This window comes from Megalobrama amblycephala, linkage group LG14 (assembly GCF_018812025.1).
Source record: "Megalobrama amblycephala isolate DHTTF-2021 linkage group LG14, ASM1881202v1, whole genome shotgun sequence".
Classification (NCBI taxonomy): Eukaryota; Metazoa; Chordata; class Actinopteri; order Cypriniformes; family Xenocyprididae; genus Megalobrama; species Megalobrama amblycephala.
In genome coordinates, this window is record NC_063057.1 from 37,959,965 (window position 1) to 37,980,126 (window position 20,162).

Here is a 20,162-nt window from a genome sequence, read left to right on the forward strand (position 1 = left end):
AAGAAAATTATTGGAAAGCCATGATTTAACATCGTCCAGACACGCTAATAGAGTATGGAGAGCAGATTTTTCTTTTCTTGTTACAGGCAGATAGATTTGCATGTCATCTGCGTAACAATGGAAAGAAACGCTGTGTTTCCTAAAGATGGAGCCCAAAGGAAGTAAATAGAGAGAGAAAAGGGTGGGAGCTAAAATAGAACCCTGAGGAACACCGCATCTTAGATTGCCTAAGGAGGAGGTGAAATTACCGAAATAACTGAGAAGCTTCGATTAGTTAAAAAAGATTTAAACCAACTTAAGACCTCCCCCCGTAGCCCGACCCAGGATTCTAGGCGAGAGACAAGAATCTCGTAGCCTGACGTGGTCATACTCAATTCTAGTCAGAATATGAGTCTGCTCCATTGGGCTTTGATTATGGGGGCGTATTTCAACCGATCCAGGAAAGACCTCAATTGGATAGACCTACAACCAATCAGAGCTACAGAGTAAGTGACGTATGTTGAGCGACGCATAGTTGTCAACAGAACTCTTCTTAGCGACCATCGGGGCCAGCTGATAAATCAAACTTTTGCCGAATCCGGTAGGAAGGACGGCAAAGACATCTTTCCCATCGACAAATGCCTTGATCGCGGTCCTCTGTTCCTCTTTTAAAATTAATGCGCTGTCGATATCTTCTATAACGGACGCGATGGCGGAATCTACACATCTCAGTTCTTCAACAGCCATCATTGTTGTAAACTAATTGACCTTTCGCAAAGACTCGCCCCCCTTAGTTACTGTTGCTTTGTCCGACAAGTCGTGGCGCTGTCACGCCACACAGAGTGGAAAATACATCGCGGAGCAAAGAGGAAACTGACAACACATCGACAGACGAGACAGAGCAGGTTACTTATGATATTAAACAAAGTCCCAGCTTTTAAACTGTGTAGTTATTAAAAAAATTCAACTGCTTTGTCGGACAAAATGGCGGATGCGGCGTTCTGATTGGTTAGATCGCTTGTCAATCAAACTCCCCAAGCGCTCTTTGATGACGTGGCTGATTACGTTTCTGGTGATAATCTGTCAATCATCGCCCTGACAATGTGATTGGTCCGAACAGTTTCTGTTCGGGCATAATTACTCCTCTACGGATCGAGTCCAGACCGAACTCCCCGACCTAAAAATGTTGTGGGCGGGGCTAAGTTCGGCTGGCATCCAGGCTAAGAATCTCGTGATCAACAGTATCGAAGGCTGAGGACAGGTCAAGCATAACTAAAATAACAGAAACGCCTGAATCAGTAGCCATTAGGATGTCATTGAGGACTCTAACAAGGGCATTTTCGGTACTTTGCATTGTTTTAAACCCAGACTGAAATGTCTCATAAATGTGATTATTAGCTAAAAAGGATTGGAGCTGTAAAAACACAATTTTTTCCATCACCTTAGAAATGAATGGTAAAACAGATATAGGCCGGAAATTGGCTAAGACAGACGCATCCAGTGAAGGTTTCTTTAAAACTGGAGTGACCATGGCCATTTTTAAGCTGTCTGGGACAGACCCTGAATGCAGATATTTGTTTAACAGGGACACCAGTCCTGGTCCAATAATGTCAATCAATTGCTTCAAATAACGAGGGTGTATTGTATCAAAGGGACATAGGGAAGGTTTAAGTTTTAGAATTACTTCCTTAACTGATTGTAGAGAGACAGCATTAAAAGTAGTCCAAAAGGCAGGTGGGTTTCCAAGCGTCAAGATTTCATGATCAGTTGCTTGTATCTGGGCCCTCAGACTCATCGCTTTGTCACTAAAATGTCTCAAGAAACCTTCACAGAGTGTAGAGGTAGGATTTTGAAAAGTGTTTACAGGAGGATTTAACACTGAATTTATAACAGAGAAAAGAATTTTAGGAGTGTGGTGGTGTTTGTCAATCAAATTAGAGAAGTAGAGAGACTTGGCTTTCTTAACAGCACACTGATACAAAGTCAAACAGTTTTTAAGAATATCGAACGAAATTTGCAGTTTGTCCTTTTTCCATTTTCTTTCAGCTTTCCTACATGATTGTCTTAGAGAGCGAATATTTTGATCAACCCATGGCTCGGATTTAGGTTTTGGCTTAAAAGACTTAAAAGGAGCAGCAACATTCAAGACATCCAGCCATACAGTGTTTAAAACTTGATAATGTTGTTCAGCATCTAGTTCAGCTAATGAGGATTCAAGTGACATAGAAATGCTGGCTTCATTATAAAGCTTAGTAAAATCCTCGCAGAATGGTGGTGAGTAAACACGGGTCTGTCTTGTGTCAGATACTGCTTTATTGGAGATGGCAGGAAGAGACATTTTAAATATGATAGGAAAGTGATCCGATATGAGAGATTCAATCACTTCATTGTCAGTTATCAGCAGGCCAAGAGACAGAATTAAGTCCAGAGTGTGACCTTGGGTATGTGTAGGGAGTGTAACCCATTGTCTTATTAATATAATGAAGAGAAAATAAGAGACTCTATAACATCTCACTGTTACTGATTCATCATGAGCTCAAAGCATTATGGGTAGAGTCTCACTACAGTCTATTATGATTCATCAACACAGTTTCACTGTTGATCCAGAACCAACCCTAAACCCAGGATAGAGCGGTTGAGTGAATGTGGTCTGGACTGTGTGGATGAGGCTCATTGTGTCTCCAGAGACGCTGTAGAAGGACAGAGTTCCTGCACTGTGATCCACATACACTCCTATTCTCCTGCTGATGGACTTTACTGGGAGATCAGTCCGTATCTTATTGTGTTTGAATGAGTAACTGGAGGAAGAGCAGAACAAACTCCAGGACTGATCATTATATCCAAACCCACACTCACTACCTGATCCCTTCCTGCTGATGCTCTTATATGACACTGATATAGACACATCATGCACACCAACACTCCACTCAATCTCCCAGTAACAGCGTTGATCACACACACTCTCTCTACACAACACCTGAGGATTATACCCATCAAATCTGTCTGGATGATCAGGATACGACTGGACTGTGAAAATGCCGGTGCCAGTAATCACTCTGTTCCTCTCAGACAGACGGAGATATTTATTCACTGTGTTCAGATCCAGGTTGAGCTGATGGGAATCTGATGGAGATAAAACACATCTGGATCAGGAATTATCAATCTGATCTTTTAATGTTTCTGAACTCTTCATGTTCAATATATCATCAGTGTCTCAGTACAGTTTACCAGAAACACTGCAAAAAAATGCTTTTCTTATTTAGTATTTTTATGTTTTCAGTCTAAATATCTAAAAAATCTTTAAATCCATATGCTTTTACTAGATACTGTAAGTAAGTAAGTAAATATAACTAAATTGGCATTAGGTTGTTTTTTTTTTTCTTGTTTTCTGGGGGAAAAATCAAAATGAAGTGATTTTTTGCTTAAAACAAACAAAATGATCTGCCAACGGGGTAAGAAAAATAATCTTTCTGTTTGAATTCTTGTTTCTGTCCCAAACAAAAACAAGATTTAAAAAAAAAAAAAAAAAAAAAAAAAAAAAAAATTGTCATTTTACTTATCTAGTGATAATGTCTTATTTGATCATGTTCCTTGTTATGTTTCATTGCTATGTTTGTTATGTTTGCCAAGTGCTTCCTGTTGTCATGTGATGCCCTTGCTCCTCATGTGATCTTGCCATGTGCTCCCCTTGTGATTAGGCTTGTTTGAGATGAACTACACTAGCCTGTCACCAGATGGTGAGATCTGCTGGTTGCAGGCAGGGAAGAAGTACAGAGACGGCTGTCAGGTCGGACACACGGTCGTCAGGACGGACACCTCATGATCACTGTAGTGTGCTGAACCAACATCATTCATGGCAGACCACACGATTTTTGCGTTGATTGTAGCCGAAGAAGTGGATTGAAATAATACATATATTTTTGTTAATGTTTTGTTGGAATATCAGATATTCCATACAGAAACTTGTCTAAGAAAAAACACACAACGTCCTTGTCATCACCGAATCTGACCAATGAGAATAAAGTGTGTCATCATTAAGGCTTTCGCAGCTGATTTCGAGCAACTGCAGCACCTGATCAAGGTGGCTGGTCTCGTTTTGCTCTCGCACTCGTTTTGCTCTCGCACTTTGATGGCACATGTGATTGTAAGGCGGCTGCAGCGCTGATCAAAGTCGGACAAATTTTCTTTTGTCAGACGGCAGTTGATCTTTGCGGCACCACATGAATTCGTACAAGCCTACTGTGTCATGTTGTCATTGGTTGTTTCAGTCATGTGGTTTTGTTATTGGGTCATTGTCTTTATTGTTCACAGGTGTTCCTTGTTTGGCACTCGTCTCTCTGTATAAATTGCCCTCGTGTTTCATTGTTCTATTGTCTTGCTTTGATGTTCCATGTATCACTGTTTGGTGAGTTTTATGTCAGGTCAAGTTATGCTTAATCAAGTCTTTGTTTATTTTGTACACCAGTGCCGTCCAACCCTGCTCCTGGAGAGCTATGTCCTGCAGATTTCATCATGCATTCAAGTCATGTCAGGAAGATTGTATATTTTTACGAGCTGAACGCACACAATGTCGTAAATAAGACTGGGGAGCTTGGGATTTTCTTTAAGCCCCGATCTGAATGAGTTGGGGGCGTGTCAGTGAGAAACATGGCGAAATACCACAATACTTACAGGTATTTAGCAGTGACATTATCAGGCTTTTCTATTTACAATGAAGTAAGCTGATTACCAGCAAAAAAAACGATAGCATCATAATATAAAAATGTAATATGTAACGATAAACTTTAAAATGGCTTCATAAATTAATTAAAAACATGAAAAAGCAACATACAACCAATGCACATTCTTTGCTCTACATTTTCTAAGTTGAAGTGTTGTTATTTTGTATAATTATTTTAGAGAAGGCACACCGCCATCATACTCCAACGAAAGTGACTTGAACGCACCTACCGTCGCAAACACAACTTCCCACCTCGTAAATACGAACTTCCCAGGAGGACTTGAACGCACCATCAGTTTCAACTATGCTCTAACACTCCTGTCTGTAATTATCAATCAGTCCTGAACACCATGATTAGCTGGTTCATGTGTGTTTGACTGGGGTTGGAGCTGAAATCTGCAGGGCAGTAGCCCACCAGGTCCAGGGTTGGACACCCCTATTGTACACGTTTAAAAGTGGAACACTCCACTTTTTTGAAAATAGGCTCATTTTCCAACTACCCTGGAGTTAAACAGTTGAGTTTTACCATCTTCGAATCCATTCAGCCAATCTCCGGATCTGGCAGTACATATTTTGCATGGATGGCTATCAATTATTAAGCCTATATTCAAAATAAACTCGTATTATTTCTTTATTCAAAACTATCAAAAAAATTGCCTGTAGGAATAAAATTTAAAGATTTTTAAAGCAATTTAAGGCCTTAATTTTCACAAAATCCATTTAATGACTTTTAATGCTTTTCAATGCCCCGCAAATACCCTGTTGTTGTTTTGATTCAGAAGGAACCGTAAAAGGTGGCTGCTGGTTGTTTCCGGTGCTCCATTATTGAGGTCTTGTTTCCAACTTATTCCTACGCCCATGATGCTTTGTGTGAATTGTGGGTGTAACTCCCGTTAAGCGCTCCATGAACACAATAATACTTTTATAATATTTTTTAACAATGTATGACATTTTATTATACTCATCCTTCAACGATCCAACATTAAAAGGACATTTAAAAGTGTAAAGGCATTAACAAGTACTTTAAACAGACCATGAATAACCCCAAAATCATGATTCTTTCCACAGCAATAACGAACTGGTTAAATATCACTGTAGTAATATAAATCTGTATTATGTAACATACGTTTTACCTTAATCAAAAATGTTAATTTACTTTACCATTGCGTGATACTATTTCAAAGTGATTTCTGTAATTTTGACAGATAATAAATTTTATTTACCTGTGAAAACAAACCTGGAAAGAGACATGAGGATTTGAGGAGAAAAACGAGAGATTCTTCATGCATTCCAGTGAATTAATGGGATATGTCGTAAATTAAATTGGTAGAATAGACTGAAATGATTAGTTTCAGTCTTTTTGAATGAGAGTTCCCCAAACCGGAAGTGCCATCCATAATTCATAACACAGTAGGCTCATCAGGAATAAGGTGGATAAACTTTGCATAGCATAAAAGCGCTGTTGAGGTATGATGTCTGCCCGAACAGGGTGTACGAGGGTGTGGTATGTAAAATATAATATATGTAATTGTGACCAAATAAAATGATTGAATTCGATGTTCCTTTGCCTTACACAGACGATATATATATATATATACATATACATATATATATACACATATACATACATATATATATTTCTGATGCACTTGATCTGCAAGATTTTGCTACTGACAACAAGACAAAAGCATTCAGAACATGAACACAATCAGTGATTTTCTCTGTTTTCATAGTGACTTACATTGTAGGAAGTCGTTCCTGGTTCTGGGAACAATGTTGGTGAAAGTGACTGTGGAAATCAACAGACATGAAGAGTGTGATTATCATGTCAAGAGAAAATGATCCCTGCATCCGTTCCTAAGACATTTCTAATATGATCTTCTACATGATATGAGATGATGGAGGATCATTTCTGAGAGCAGATGAATCTCCAGGACTTTACCTCTGTCAGAGATCTTCTTCAGCTCCTCTTTGCAGAAATCCTCCAGTTTGTCTCTCAGCTGAAGGACAGATTTTCTCACGCCATCAAAAGAGAAGAGAGAACTGAAGGGATCGTCATTTACGTCTGTAGATTCAGGAGGAGCTGAGAGAGACTGGAAACTCTACAGAAAACAGACATCAAAGCTCATCACCTCCACACTTCAGCCAATAACCTGCACTACTGTCAGATTTGAGCAGCTCTTGTTGATCTTTAGTAACTCTCCTCAATCCAGCTTCATTCTTCTCATTGTGGTAGGGGGACACTAGGACCTGGGGGAGAATTGGTGAGGCATGACCGGAAAGGGTGTTGAGATTAATGATTGCCACACAAATTAGATCAGGTGAAAATAACTATTTTAAAGGGAAGATAAACAATCGGAAGGATAGAACAGGAAGCTGGGCTCTTTGGTTGTTCAGGAGCAGGCTGATGCTAATTATAGCAGTGGATAACGCAAGCTGCTAAGGCAAGGTAGCACCTGCTTTTTATGGTTTTGTTTGTTTTGCAAGTATAATATGTTCCTTGTTTGTTGCAGTATGTGATGGTTCAGGTGCGGAATTGATGACTATTATATCAGAGGATCGCACACACTACTAAGACAACAAGGTAGTAGCCGAATCAGTAGTTTTGATTTATTGTTCTTGTTTTAGAAATGTACTAATGTGTGCATTTTTTATCATAGGACTGGCACCAATTGTAATCTGTTTATATTAGAGTTTTGTATTCTATTGTGTTACCAATGTGGTGATTTAATGAGTTTTGAACTCAGTGTTAAGTGTTGGCTTTTTAGTGTGCTCAGGATATGTTGAGTCCCTCCCTTCAATAAATGTCCAACGTGTATCGGGAGGTAACAACAGAATGAGAAGGAATGAGGAATTCTGAGTTTTTTGTTTTAAATGTGTTTGTTTCTTTTTAGGTTTTCCCAGGCGGTTGCACTTAAGGGGCAGTGGGTGCACATGTGGTGTTTTTGTGGATGCGGTGGTTTGGTGTGTGGGTTTTCACATAGTAAGTACTTGCTGTTGTGAATATTTAGTTTGGAGTATTATTAATTTATTTTTCTGGTTTGTTTTGTTCTTTTTATTTATTATTATTTATTATTATTTTTTTTTATTATTATTATTGTGTCTATGCTGGAGGGTATTTTGGTGTTCAAACATCTGGCAATAACATAAATGTAACAGATCAAGAGCATCAATGGAGTCACATGACAGGGTTGAGTAGATTTGATCAGGAAAAGCAGTTCAAAGTCAACGAGTAGATTGATCATTATTTATAACTTTTGAGCAGTTAGTGGCTCTGACATTCACAAGGACTCTTAGGACACGATCCCAAGGTCAGGTTTTGTGGTTTAAATATGCTGAAGCATCACTAATGAATTTGACAGTGAAGTCCTCAAACAGGAAGTGAGGCTGTTTATTAATGTGTTACTGAAAATTATTATAAAAGGTTTCAGCAGGTTTGAAGATTATATAATTTTGGTAAACATTACTCAGAATTTCTAGTAAAATTAAAAAAAAAAAAGACAAGTAAAAGGAGGATGGGAAAATCTAGCTGGGGCAGAGGCAAGTTCGGTCCTACCGAGCCACTGTCCTGCAGAGTTTAGCTCCAACCCTGAAAAAAAAAAACCTTCACCTGCCTATAGAGGGTGTGCACGTGATGTCACCATCGACCGTTACGACTGTGGTCACGCCCACTCAGTGGCAAAAGACTGAGCGGCAGCATTGGTTTTCAGCGTGAATTTCTCGAAAAACACATCCAAAACGGGAAAGAGCTTTGTGATTGACTGTACAAATAGCTTTGACACAAAACCTGAGGTATATATTTAAAGACTGCCGAAAGCTACAGAAAAAAGAAGCAAATGGATCACTGCAATTCACTGAAACAGCTGAACTCCAGCAGAGAAACATGGATTTGCAGTTATCATTTTGTGTCAAATTGTTGGATTTTGAGGTAAAATCCTACCGTATATATTGTATTGTTATATATTGTGTTGACAACTCATCAATTAAATATTTTCCATCTTATATTCTGCATAATTGGGTGTTTTTAAATAAACACTGACAAATATATAAACCTATATATGTTTTAGGGCTGGACAATATGACGATATAACATTGATATAAGTGATTACGCGGATTTAAACCTACATATATTGTAGTTATATAAAATATTCACAGGCAGATTTGCTTTATGTATTTCCCCGCCGTCAAAATCAGGCACATATAAATGTCAGGAAACACGACTCCTGGCTGCATGTCAATATCCATGATTAGTTATTTGACAAGTTGTAGGAAACTTTCGATTCACTTTAGGTAATTCGTTAGTTTTACTCGTGTTTTCGCAGTTTCCTCTATTAAATCCAGTATGCAGCAGGTTCTTTTGCCATCAGTCCAGCTGAGGGAGCCGTTTTCCGGGAAAGTGACATTGACGCATACCCTCTATAGCCTTAGTAATCTGAAGAGCTTGATTAGCTTGTTCAGGTGTGTTTGATAAAGTTGGAGCTAAACTCAGCAGGAAGCAGCTCTCTAGGACGACTTGCCTGCCCCTGAGCTGGAAACTGTACCAGTGAAGTTTTGAGCTGTTGTTGTCTGGAAGCTCAATATATCTTTCAGAAAAATGTTTCCTAAGAAATTTCCAGAGCTGAACTGATTTTACACTGGTCCAAATTATTTGCAAGAGACAAACAGTAAGATTTTGTACAATAAACATTCAATTTTAGTTTTTCTAAGAAAATGTTTGTTCGTTTATTTATCCTTTCTTTTTAGATAATTGGTATCAATCTCAGACAAAATAATTTGCCAGATCTATGAAAACCTACTTAGAGGTTGTTCCACATTAAGCAAGTAAGTTTCATGCAATTGGGGATGAAGAAAGATCTTTTGAAGATGAAAAGCATGAAATGGTGCAATGTTGTGCAAAAGGCATGAAAACAACTAATATTGTGTGAAACTGAATGGAGATTTGAATTATCATGAGATTTGTGAGTGATTTAGAGCATAGCAGAATTCGGTCAGATAAAGGTTTATAATGAAAGTTCCTGTCAAAAAAATTAATTGTATTAAAAGGGCAGCTATAAAAAAGCCAGGTTGAGCAGCAAACAGGTATTTGAAGCTTCTGGTGTCTCTGGAGTCTCAAGAAGCTCTCCATGCAGGCTGGCAGTTGTGCGTAAAGATGATTTCGCCACTCCAAACCAAACCTCACAAAGAGAAACATTTACAGTGGGTTTAGAAATACATGAAGACTCATTTTTAAATAGTTTTATTCACTGACTAATGCTGTACTACAATGGATGGTCTAAATGGATGGATTTCTGGATGGTTGGTGAATGGCCACCACGTTCCAACAAGACTGTGACGTCAGCAAAGAGCTGGTGATGATTTGGGCTGGAATACTGGGAAGTGAGATGGAGGGTATTAAAATGACTTTTGCAAGATATGTGGAGTTCATAACTGGCCATTTTCAGCTATGGTATAAAAGGAGGATAGTGCATAGTACAATGCACTATTGTATAATGCACTATGCAGTATCCCATGCTGCAAAAAAACACCACAGCAATACAACTGTCTTACAGTGGGTTTAGAAATACATTTTCAATGTTTCTCTTTGTGAGGTTTGGTTTGGAGTGGCTGAAATGCATCTTTAAGCACAACTGTCAGCCTGCATGGAGAGCTTCTTGAGACTCCAGAGACACCAGCAGCTTCAAATACCTGTTTGCTGCTCAACACTGGCTTTTTTTTTATAGCTGCCCTTTTAATACAATAATTTTTTTTGATAGGAACTTTCCTCAATAAGCCTTTATATGACCGAGTTCTGCTGTGCTCTAAATCACTCACAAATCTTAAGATCATTCGATAATCTCCATTCAGTTTCATACAAAATTAGTGGTTTTCATGCCTTTTGCACAACATTGCACCATTTCATGCTTTTCATCTTCAGAAAGATCTTTCTTCCTCCCCATATTGCATGAGAACTGTGACTTGCTTAATAATGTGGAACAACCTCTAAGTAGGGTTTCCATAGATCTGGCAAATTATTTTGTCTGAGATTAATACCAGTTATCTAAAAAGACATGGATAAATAAACAAACATTTTCTTAGAAAAACTAAAATCTGAATGTGTATTGTACTGAAATCTTACTGATATGTCAATTGCGTAATAATTTGGAGCGCAGTGTAAGTGTGTTTTTCAAAAGAAGAAGATCAGATGAGAGTCTGACTGATGATTATATAATAACCGAACACACAGATCAACACTTCAGTCAACGGCTCATTCTGCTCTCATGAAATGTTTCTCTGTGAGTCTCTTGCTCAAGTCCACTATGATCCTGTTCTTCTAGATCTCTGTTACCTGCAGGAAATGGATGTGATCCTGTGTGTGTGAAAGCTGCTCCAGCTCAGCGTCTCTCCTCCTCAGATCATTGATCTCCTGCTCCAGTCGCTCCAGTCGTCCTTCAGCTCGACTCACTGCAGTCTTTTCCTGATCTCTGATCCGCTGTGTGACCTCAGATCGGCTTCTCTCAATGGAGCGGATGAGCTCAGTGAAGATCCTCTCACTGTCCTCCACTGCTGTCTGTGCAGAGCGCTGTTAGGACACACATCACAATCACACAGTGGCTTCAGTGAGTCCTGACTGAGACTTCACAAACTTCTCTTCTTCTCCAGACTCACCTTATGAGACTCCACAGCCTCTCTCAGCTGCTGAAGTTCTTCCTCTCTCTGCTGGATCCTCTGCTGGAATGACCTCTGCGTCTCCTTCAGCTGGTGCTAAAGGACAAACCAATAACAGGAGAAACATCACATAAATCATCAAGTAAACAGATATGAATCCAGTATCAGTGCTGAGATTGAGGGTTAAAGATCTTTCATGATCAGGTTATAGGTTCAATCATACGTTCCAGCATTATTTCACCAATGTCTAGATTTATAGGGATAGTTCACCCAGAAATGTAAATTCTTTCATTGTTTACTCATCCTCATGTCTTTACAAACTTTTTTCTTTTGCAGAACACAAAAGAAGATATTCTGAATAATGTCTCTGTTTCTAGAGCCCAAATCAAATATGGTGACACATCAATAACACCAAACCTCACTGGCTCATTCATGTCACGACAAAACATAGCACCATATTTGAAATTTCTTAATGCTTCAGAAGACTATGGCTGAATCCCGAATGGCACCCTAAACACGTTTTCTTACGAGTCCGCACTTTCATGATGTAACACTGCTTCGACTGTCAGGAAAAAAGTCCGCGGGCTCGGTAAAAGTGTGCATGCGTCGTGGTGCTTTCGTAAGCACATGTCAGAGGCCCAGACGGAAGAGAAGAACTTGTTGAACAAAGTCGTTATTTTTATTTTATTTTTTTTTTGCGCACAAAAAGTTTTCTTGTCGCTTCATAAAATTGTTGTAGACCACTGTAGTCATGTCGACTGTTTTAACAACGTCTATAGTACCCTTCTGGATTCTGAGAGGTTCAGTGTCATTGCTGGCAATAGACCTTTTTCACATTTCTGGTTACTCAGAAGCGGAAGTCATAGTTGGGTAAAATTCTAGGAGGTGAATGAGAGAATACATTAAATATATTTTTTGTGTTCCCATATTCTCAAATAGCAAAAGGAAAACTCAACAACAGCATTTTCACAATGTCATATAAAAAAATAGAGAGAGAGAGAGAGAGAGATTGATAGCAGCAGTCAGTTGAGAGAAAGATGTCAACTTTACAGTCTCTCCCATAGCTGCTGTATGAGAAACATCTCCACAGCAGTGTTTTTTGAAAAGTTACCATTGTTTCTTACAGTATTCACGGAGACCAGAGTCATGCAGTTTTTTGTAATTTGATGGAAAGATAATACAATAGTAAGTATAGTGTTATTAATGTACATACATTAAAAAAAAATAAAGATATATCAGTCTGTGACAAGGGATCCAATGGAGGCCTCACTGAGCCATCAGATTTTGATCAAAAACATCTTAATTTGTGTTCTGAAGATGAATGAAGGTCTTACGGGTGTATAACGACATGAGGGTGAGTAATTAATGACAGAATTTCCATTTTTAGATGAACTAACCTTTAATACTGTGACGAATTCAAACGCTGTGTTGAAACTGTGTCACATGATCGAGATCAGCCCATAATCTCCTGCTCTGATCTCTCGCTGTATTTGTCTGGGCTGATAAATGGTCCATGCTGCACAACTCGAACGAGTGGCATTGATGTTTTGATGGCATTTTTCATATGCAACAGAAATAGCAGCTCTTATCATTTGGCCAACATGGTGGTGGCACCAGTGCAACCTCAAACAAAATTTAGTTGTACCGACAAGAAAAAAGGTAATTTGGTCGCAGTCTGGAGCCCTGATGACTGCTCACTTTTTGGTTTGAACTACTAGTTTGAAGGGGTCCTATTATGCTGGTCATTGGTTTCAGATGTTCCTACATTTTTCATAATTTAGAATAAATTTCATAACAAAAGTTATTGATGATGTCACGGATCAGGGTGCATCATCGACTTTTACCTGTTGTCTGTGTGTGTCACATTTTTCTGCAGCTCGTGTCCTGGACAATAAGCGCTGATTATTCTGTGCAGGTGCGCACAGATCACAAGTTGATTTCCTTCACTTATTCCTGTTTCCCTTTTATTCACTGCGGTGTCTGTCCTTTGTGTGTCTCGTATCTTGAGTTTTGGACATGTTCTGTGTCTCTTTGTTTTCTTACCTGTTCTACTGCTGTGCCCAGGACGTCTAGACAAGGAATATACAGCTGGCCGTGTGCTTGCTATTCTGTCTCGTTCCCCGTCCCGTTGGGTATCGCACCTGAGGTGGTCTCCACAGCCTGTGTCCACAGGTGTCTGTACAGACAGTTTTGGAACTCTCTCACCTTCCTTTGTTGCCCGTGTGTGTTTCATTACACTTTGGAGGTTTGTTATATCCAGAAGTGTCAAATAAACTGTTGCACTATCCTCTGCTTTTGAGTTCTCTCTTCACGCACCTTGACAGAATCTACTGACCATCATGGACTCAGCAGAAATGCAGATGTTCACTACTGAATTCTCAGGCAGCAAGGCGCTCTTCTGGGAAGGCAGCAGGAGGAGATCACTGCCTCTCATCGCGCTTTCCCAGAGCTGTCTCTCCAGCTGACCCAAATCTCAGAATGGCTTGATTTGGTCCAGATCAACCCTTCCACGGCTCCTACAGTCCCTCCTTCGCCCGAATCTGAGGTGGACCGTTCCCTGCCCTACCTCGCCTCAATCCACCTGCTCCATACTCTGGTGTGCCCAATTCATGCCGTTCTTTCCTGTCTCAGTGTTCTCTGACTTTTCCATTCCAGCCATCCTGTTTTCCCATGGAGAGCTCTAAGGTGGCATTTAGCATCACGCTCCTGATCGGGCAAGCTAGAGAATGGGGAACGGGCATGTGGGACAATGGACATGAATGTTGTAACTCATTAAGGAATTTTCAGAGGAACTACACAAGGTTTTCGACCACTCCGCTCTTGGGACTGAGGCAGCTCGGGCTTTATCACTGCTGCAACAGGGAGGTTCGGTCAAATTCTGTGTTGGGATGGTGCCCTTTTTGTTTATCTGAATGTTTGGGTCCTGTGTTTTCCCTTTATGTCTTGCTCTGTGCTTCAGGAGGAGTCAGAGAACCTGGTACTTCTCCACTTAGGGGGCACCTTTACTCTCTCTGGACCTGAGAGGGAGGCCATGGAGAAGTATATTCATGATTTTCAGGTAGCTGGTATCATCCGGCCCTCTTCCTCTGGCTGGGGTGGGGTTCTTCTTTGTGGGGAAGAAAGATGGGTCGCTGCGCCCCTGCATAGATTTTTTGGGGGTTGAATGACATCACGGTGAAGAATCGCTATCCTTTGCCAATGATGTCATTGGCCTTCAAACTCTTGCAGGGGCAACTATCTTTACAAATCTGGACCTCCACAATGCTTATCACCTAGTTGGAATACTTGAGGGGGACAAATGGAAGACCATCTTTAACACCCCTATGGGGCACTTTGAATATTTGGTCATGTCTTTTGGGCTTTCAAACTCCCCAGCGGTCTTCCAGACACTCCTCAATGACGTGCTCAGAGACATGGTCGACTTGACGACATCCTGATCTTCTCCCAGAATGAGCACGACCATGTCCAACATGTCAAGCGAGTGCTCCAACGGCTACTTGAGAATCGTTTATTCGCCAAGGTGGAGAAGTGTGAGTTTCACGCAGTGTTGGTTTGGTTCCTGGGTTTTATTCTTTAGCCCGAGGGTATCCAAATGGATCCCACCAGGGTAAAAGCAGTTTCTGATTGGCCCACCCCAGATAGTCGTAGAGCAGTCCAGCAAATTCTGGGGTTCGCCAAATTTTACAGGCGGTTCATTCAGAATTTTAGCCAGGTCGCTCTTGCTCTGACTGACCTCCCCTATACTCGAAGACGATTCTGTTGGTTGGCGCAGGCCCAGACTGCATTTACAAACCTAAAGAGTCACTTTGTTTCGGCTCCCATACTTGCCACTCCAGATCGGTCTCATCAGTTCATTGTGGAGGTGGATGCGTCGGAGGTGGGAGCGGGTGCTAATTTTGTCTCAGAGATCACCTTCGGATGAAAGAATACATCCCTGCAGTTTTTTTTCATTGTTTACCCCAGGGGTGGGGAACGTTGATCCTGGAGGGCCATTGTCCTGCAGAGTTTAGCTCCAACCCTAATTAAACACACCTGAAGCTAATCAAGGTCTTCAGGATAACTAAAATTACAGGCATGTGTGGTTTTTTTTCAGGGTTGGAGCTAAACTCTGCAGGACAATGGCCCTCCAGGATCCCCACCCCTGGTTTAACCCCTTCGGAACGGAACTACGACATTGATGTTGGCATTGGAGGAGACGTGTCACTGGTTAGAGGGCACGGAGGTCCCTTTTATTGTTTAGGACCGAACATAAGAACTTAGAATACATTTCGCACCGCCAAATGACTAAATTCCCAAGAGACTCACTGGGCACTGTTTTTCGGTCATTTCAATTTTAACATCTCATACCACCCGGGGTCTAAGAATGGTAAGCCTGATGCACTTTCAGGGATCTTTGAGGCTGAACCTAGATCCACTCTCCCTGTGACCATTTCTGCCTCCCGATCGGGTGGTAGCAATGATTACCTGGGGGGTGGAGTCCAGAGTCCGCAAAGCTCTGTGCAACGTCACGATTCCTGCGGGGTGCCCTGAGGGCCTGTTCTTTGTGCCTGAGTCGGTCTGAACTAGCGTCCTACAGTGGGGTCACTCATCCTGAACTAGCTTGCCACCCAGGAGCAACTCGCACATGCAGTTTAATCAAGAAACGGTTTTGATGGCCGTCCATGGCACAGGACGCTTGTCAGTTTCTGTCAGCCTGTCCTGTTTGTGCTGCGGGGAAAGGCTCCAATCGACCCCGTCAGGGCTACTCCAGCCGCTGCCTGTCCCTTCGAGGCCATGGCCACACATCGCTGTGGACTTCATTACTGGCCTACCCCCGTCTAGTGGCAACACGGTAGTCCTCACTGTGGTGGACAGGTTCTCGAAGGTGGCCCATTTTATTCCCCTCTGCAAATTGCCCTCAGCGAGGGAGATAGCGACTTTCGTCTTAGATCACGTTTTCTGGATTCATGGCGAACGTGGTCTCTGACAGGGGTCCCCAATTTATGTCTAAGTTTTGGACAGAGTTCTGTCGACAGCTGGGAGCAACTGTCATGGTTCAGGGCGCATCAAACTTTTACCTGTTGTCTGTGCGTGTTCTGTCATTTTTCTGCAGCTCATGACCTGGCACTGATCAGCACTGATTATTCGGTGCAGGTGCGCACAGATCACAAGCTGATTTCCCTCACCTGTCGCTTATTCCCGTTTCCCTTTTATTCTCTGCGGTGTCTGTCCTTTGTTGTCAGTAGATTGTTTTGTGTGCCTCGTCTCTTGTGTTTTGGATCTGTTTTTTTTTTTTTCTTACTTGTTCTACTGCTGATGTTTGTTATACTCAGAAGTGTCAAATAAACTGCTGCGCTATCCTCTGCTTTTGAGTTCTCTCTTCAGGCACCATGGCAGATGAATCATGATTTTCTTGTGAAAACGTTTGTACGCAGATTTCATGCACAGATTCATGAATACACATGCTTAGTGAATGAGGACCCACTGTTTTTACAACCCTGACTCTAAACCCTTTTTTGCAGCCTTACTAATGCAGATTAACTTGATAATCAAAATGTACTTTTAACACTATTCCTCAGCAGTATACAACATCAGTCTTTTATTGTGTCCTCACCATTTTTTGTAATGACTGATTTCTGAACTATGCAGTTTCATGCAGGTCTGATGTTTTAAATGAAGTTACAAATGTTGGTTTGAGTGGAGCTTAATCATTCAGTCCTGCATCCCTCCACCTCTCCATCACTGTTTATGGTAAGGTGCATTACATTTACAATACACACTTTATGCGGTCGACCAATCACAGCAGACTGTGATTTTTGGAAGATGAGTTTTAAAGAAACTGAAAATAAAACAGTGTTCAGACAGTGAGGGTGAAAACAGTCATTAAATATGTAAATGTATTCTAGTAGACCTTATAAACAAAGTTATGAACATGTAAATAACCATAATGTGACATCTTTAAGTTCATACCTGTTTCTCTGTCCTCTGTGCTGCAGCTGATACAGTGTCATGGTTTTTATGTTCATCTATCATACACAGCACACATATACAATTCTGATCGGTGCGGCAGAAAACCTCAAGGATCTTGTTGTGTTTCTGGCAGATCATCTCCTGCAGTCGTCCAGTGGCTTCAGTCAGATTGTGTCTCTTTCCTCTAAACCAACTCTCATGTTGTTCAAGGTGATTCTGACAGTAAGACTCCAGACACACAAGACAGGACTTGACAGATTTGTGTTTTCTTCCAGTACAGACATCACACTGCACATCTCCAGCTCCAGCGTAACAGTCAGCAGTAAGTTTAGTCTTCTTCAGTTTCTCCACCAGTTCAGCCAGAATGGTGTTTTTAGCTAAAGCAGGTCTTGGACTGAAGGTCTGTCTGCACTGAGGGCAGCTGTAGACTCTCATCTGATCCTCCTGATCCCAGCAGCCTGTAATACAGATCTTACAGTAACTGTGTCCACAAGAAGTGGTCACTGGATCCTTCAGGAGATCCAGACACACTGAACACATAAACTCATCCTGAGAAAATCTGGCTTCTGCCATTTTACTGCATGAACACAGAGACACAAACACACAACAGCTCAACTACACTTGAGTTTCTCTTTCTCTGAACTCAGGCGATTCCTTTTTCCTGGTTTTGTGTTTGAGTGACGTGTGCAAAACAGGTGCGTCTGTAAAGCAGCTTCCTCATTCCTGGTCCTGAAGAGCCTCATTCCTGCAAAGTTTTTCATGTGTGTTCCCACACACATTGTGTTTAATCAGTCTCGGACACACACTCAAAAATGTAAGTTAGAGAGAAGCAAGACAACACCCTTAAAAGTTCAGTAAATCTGAGTCCTAAATACTACACTGTTACTGCAAACGGAAACCTGTGTCCAGAATTACAGTACACACAGACCAGTGCTGCGGATGCTTTCACTCGCTGATTGGTCTTGATCATGCAACCACAAAACAGCACTGTGAGGTCCAGTGAGAAGCTTCAACAAATGTCTCTGTGATTTAAACTAGTTTAAAGCCAGATAAAACAATCCATTCGAGACATTCGATATCTGTGAATGGCCTCTTAGAACGGTGACTTTTTCTTTGCATGTGGAATATGGTATGAGACAATAATAAAATAATAATAATTTAGCGGGCCGGATTATGTTTTATTTTTGAGATCAGTTGCGGGCCGGGTGGAGGGGGAGGGCGGGCCGTAAATGGCCCACGGTCCGGCAGTTTGAGACCACTGAATTATAGTGTTATGCTAAAAGGCTTTCCTATTGTTTTTGTCCACCCTATTTCACTGAGGATCGGCTACATAACAGCAATCTTTATTGCAGTACAGTTCAACAGCAGTAAAATTTACAGCCTCTAGTGAATCAACACCTCTCCCAAAGTCTGGGGGAAAAAATGTGTAGTAGCAGGAATTTATTGCAGGACTGTTGTATTAAGCCACTTTTCTTTAGTACCGCAACAACTTGCCTTGACTCTACTCAATTCACTTTTCTCTGTGTGCTTTTCACTGCAGATAGTACTGTCAGTGGCACTGTCTCAATGTAAGTGGTCTTATATGAGGATATTTTTGTTTCTATTATTCTAAATAAATAGCCCCACCCGACAGGTCCTGCTAAATTTAGATCATTTCCAGAAACTCACAATTAAACTTCCTTTTAACCCTCTAGAACCTTAAGCTAAAATAGCTCGTTTTCATATATTGTTTTTTTGTTTTTTTAATTCTCACACAATGTACTATCTTCAAGTGCAAGGTCATTTTTGTCATTTTTTTCAGAAAACAAATGAGAGAGTGACTGAGGAAACAAATATAAATTGTTGCCTATACAAGATTTTTATTTCAGTCCCTTCAGGATTTCGCGGGCCTTTTTTGTGATTGTTGCGGCCTAAAATGCCTGATGTTGCGTGAGCTTTTCCAAAAAATTGTGATGAAAGTTGCGGTGCTTTTTAGGTTTTTGTTGTGATTATACTGCGGAAGGAAATGAACCCTAGGTAGTTGCGATTTTCCATTTTTGTAATTATAATGAGTAATATGTTAAATATTAAATTATTAAAAACATTAATTATGAAAAAAACATTAATTAAAAGAACAAAGACACTGAGAAATGATCCTATAAACAATCTTACCAATATGGCAAATAAAAGATTACCAGGATTACAAAAATGCAGCAAAATAGGCTTTACTTATCCAAATGTGGTTCAAAAGTTAAAGTGCACAGAACAGCACTACATGAAGTAAAACATGAATGTCTCAGCCTTCATATAAGTAAAACAAAACAAACATTAGTACTAGTACTGTTTGCAGGCAGTCTCTCCTGAAGACTACATAAAATAATAATAAACTAATAATATAAATGGCTCAGTATTCATATCAGAAATAAAAAACAATCTCTGTTCAAAATTTGAACAGAACCTCACAGCTTAATGCTGAAGATGCCTAAACAATGGAAAATAAAATACAATTTTGGCATCCATTAATTTCTTGAATTATCTAAAAAACAATGTAAAGTGCACACAGTCCTTCACTGTAAACATAACACACTTTCAGTAACACTGTGGAGAACTTAAGGGTATATAAACACTGACTCCAAATTCAAAAGGTGTCGATACATTCCTGGTGTCAGCACAACACAACACAATACAACATACAAAGATGACAAGGTTAAACACCTAGGCCTCATCAAAAGACTCATCAAAGTCCTCCTCAAAGTCTTTGTCCTCAAACGCTCCACTGGCAAGCCTCTGGTTATGGTACAGAAAGACCAAGGCTTTGAGGTTGTCATTTGTGACCGATCTCCTTCGGCTTGACAACACCAGCTTGTAGATGCTGTTGCTCCGCTCAGCA

General features: G+C 40.6%; 2 protein-coding genes across 2 annotated transcripts in view; both read right to left on the reverse strand.

The window, feature by feature from the left end:
* Window positions 1-20,162, reverse strand: part of LOC125244914 (gastrula zinc finger protein XlCGF8.2DB-like) — a 127,407-nt gene that overhangs the window by 11,617 nt on the left and 95,628 nt on the right. The window lies entirely within an intron of this gene.
* On the reverse strand, window positions 1,147-18,090 carry LOC125244898 (tripartite motif-containing protein 16-like). The gene is made up of 6 exons (XM_048155283.1): window positions 17,294-18,090; window positions 11,345-11,440; window positions 11,025-11,258; window positions 6,642-6,801; window positions 6,441-6,488; window positions 1,147-3,102 (listed from the first exon to the last, which is right to left on the reverse strand). The coding sequence occupies exons 1-6, from the start codon at window positions 17,864-17,866 to the stop codon at window positions 2,561-2,563; spliced, it is 1,653 nt and encodes a 550-aa protein (XP_048011240.1). The 5' UTR covers window positions 17,867-18,090; the 3' UTR covers window positions 1,147-2,560.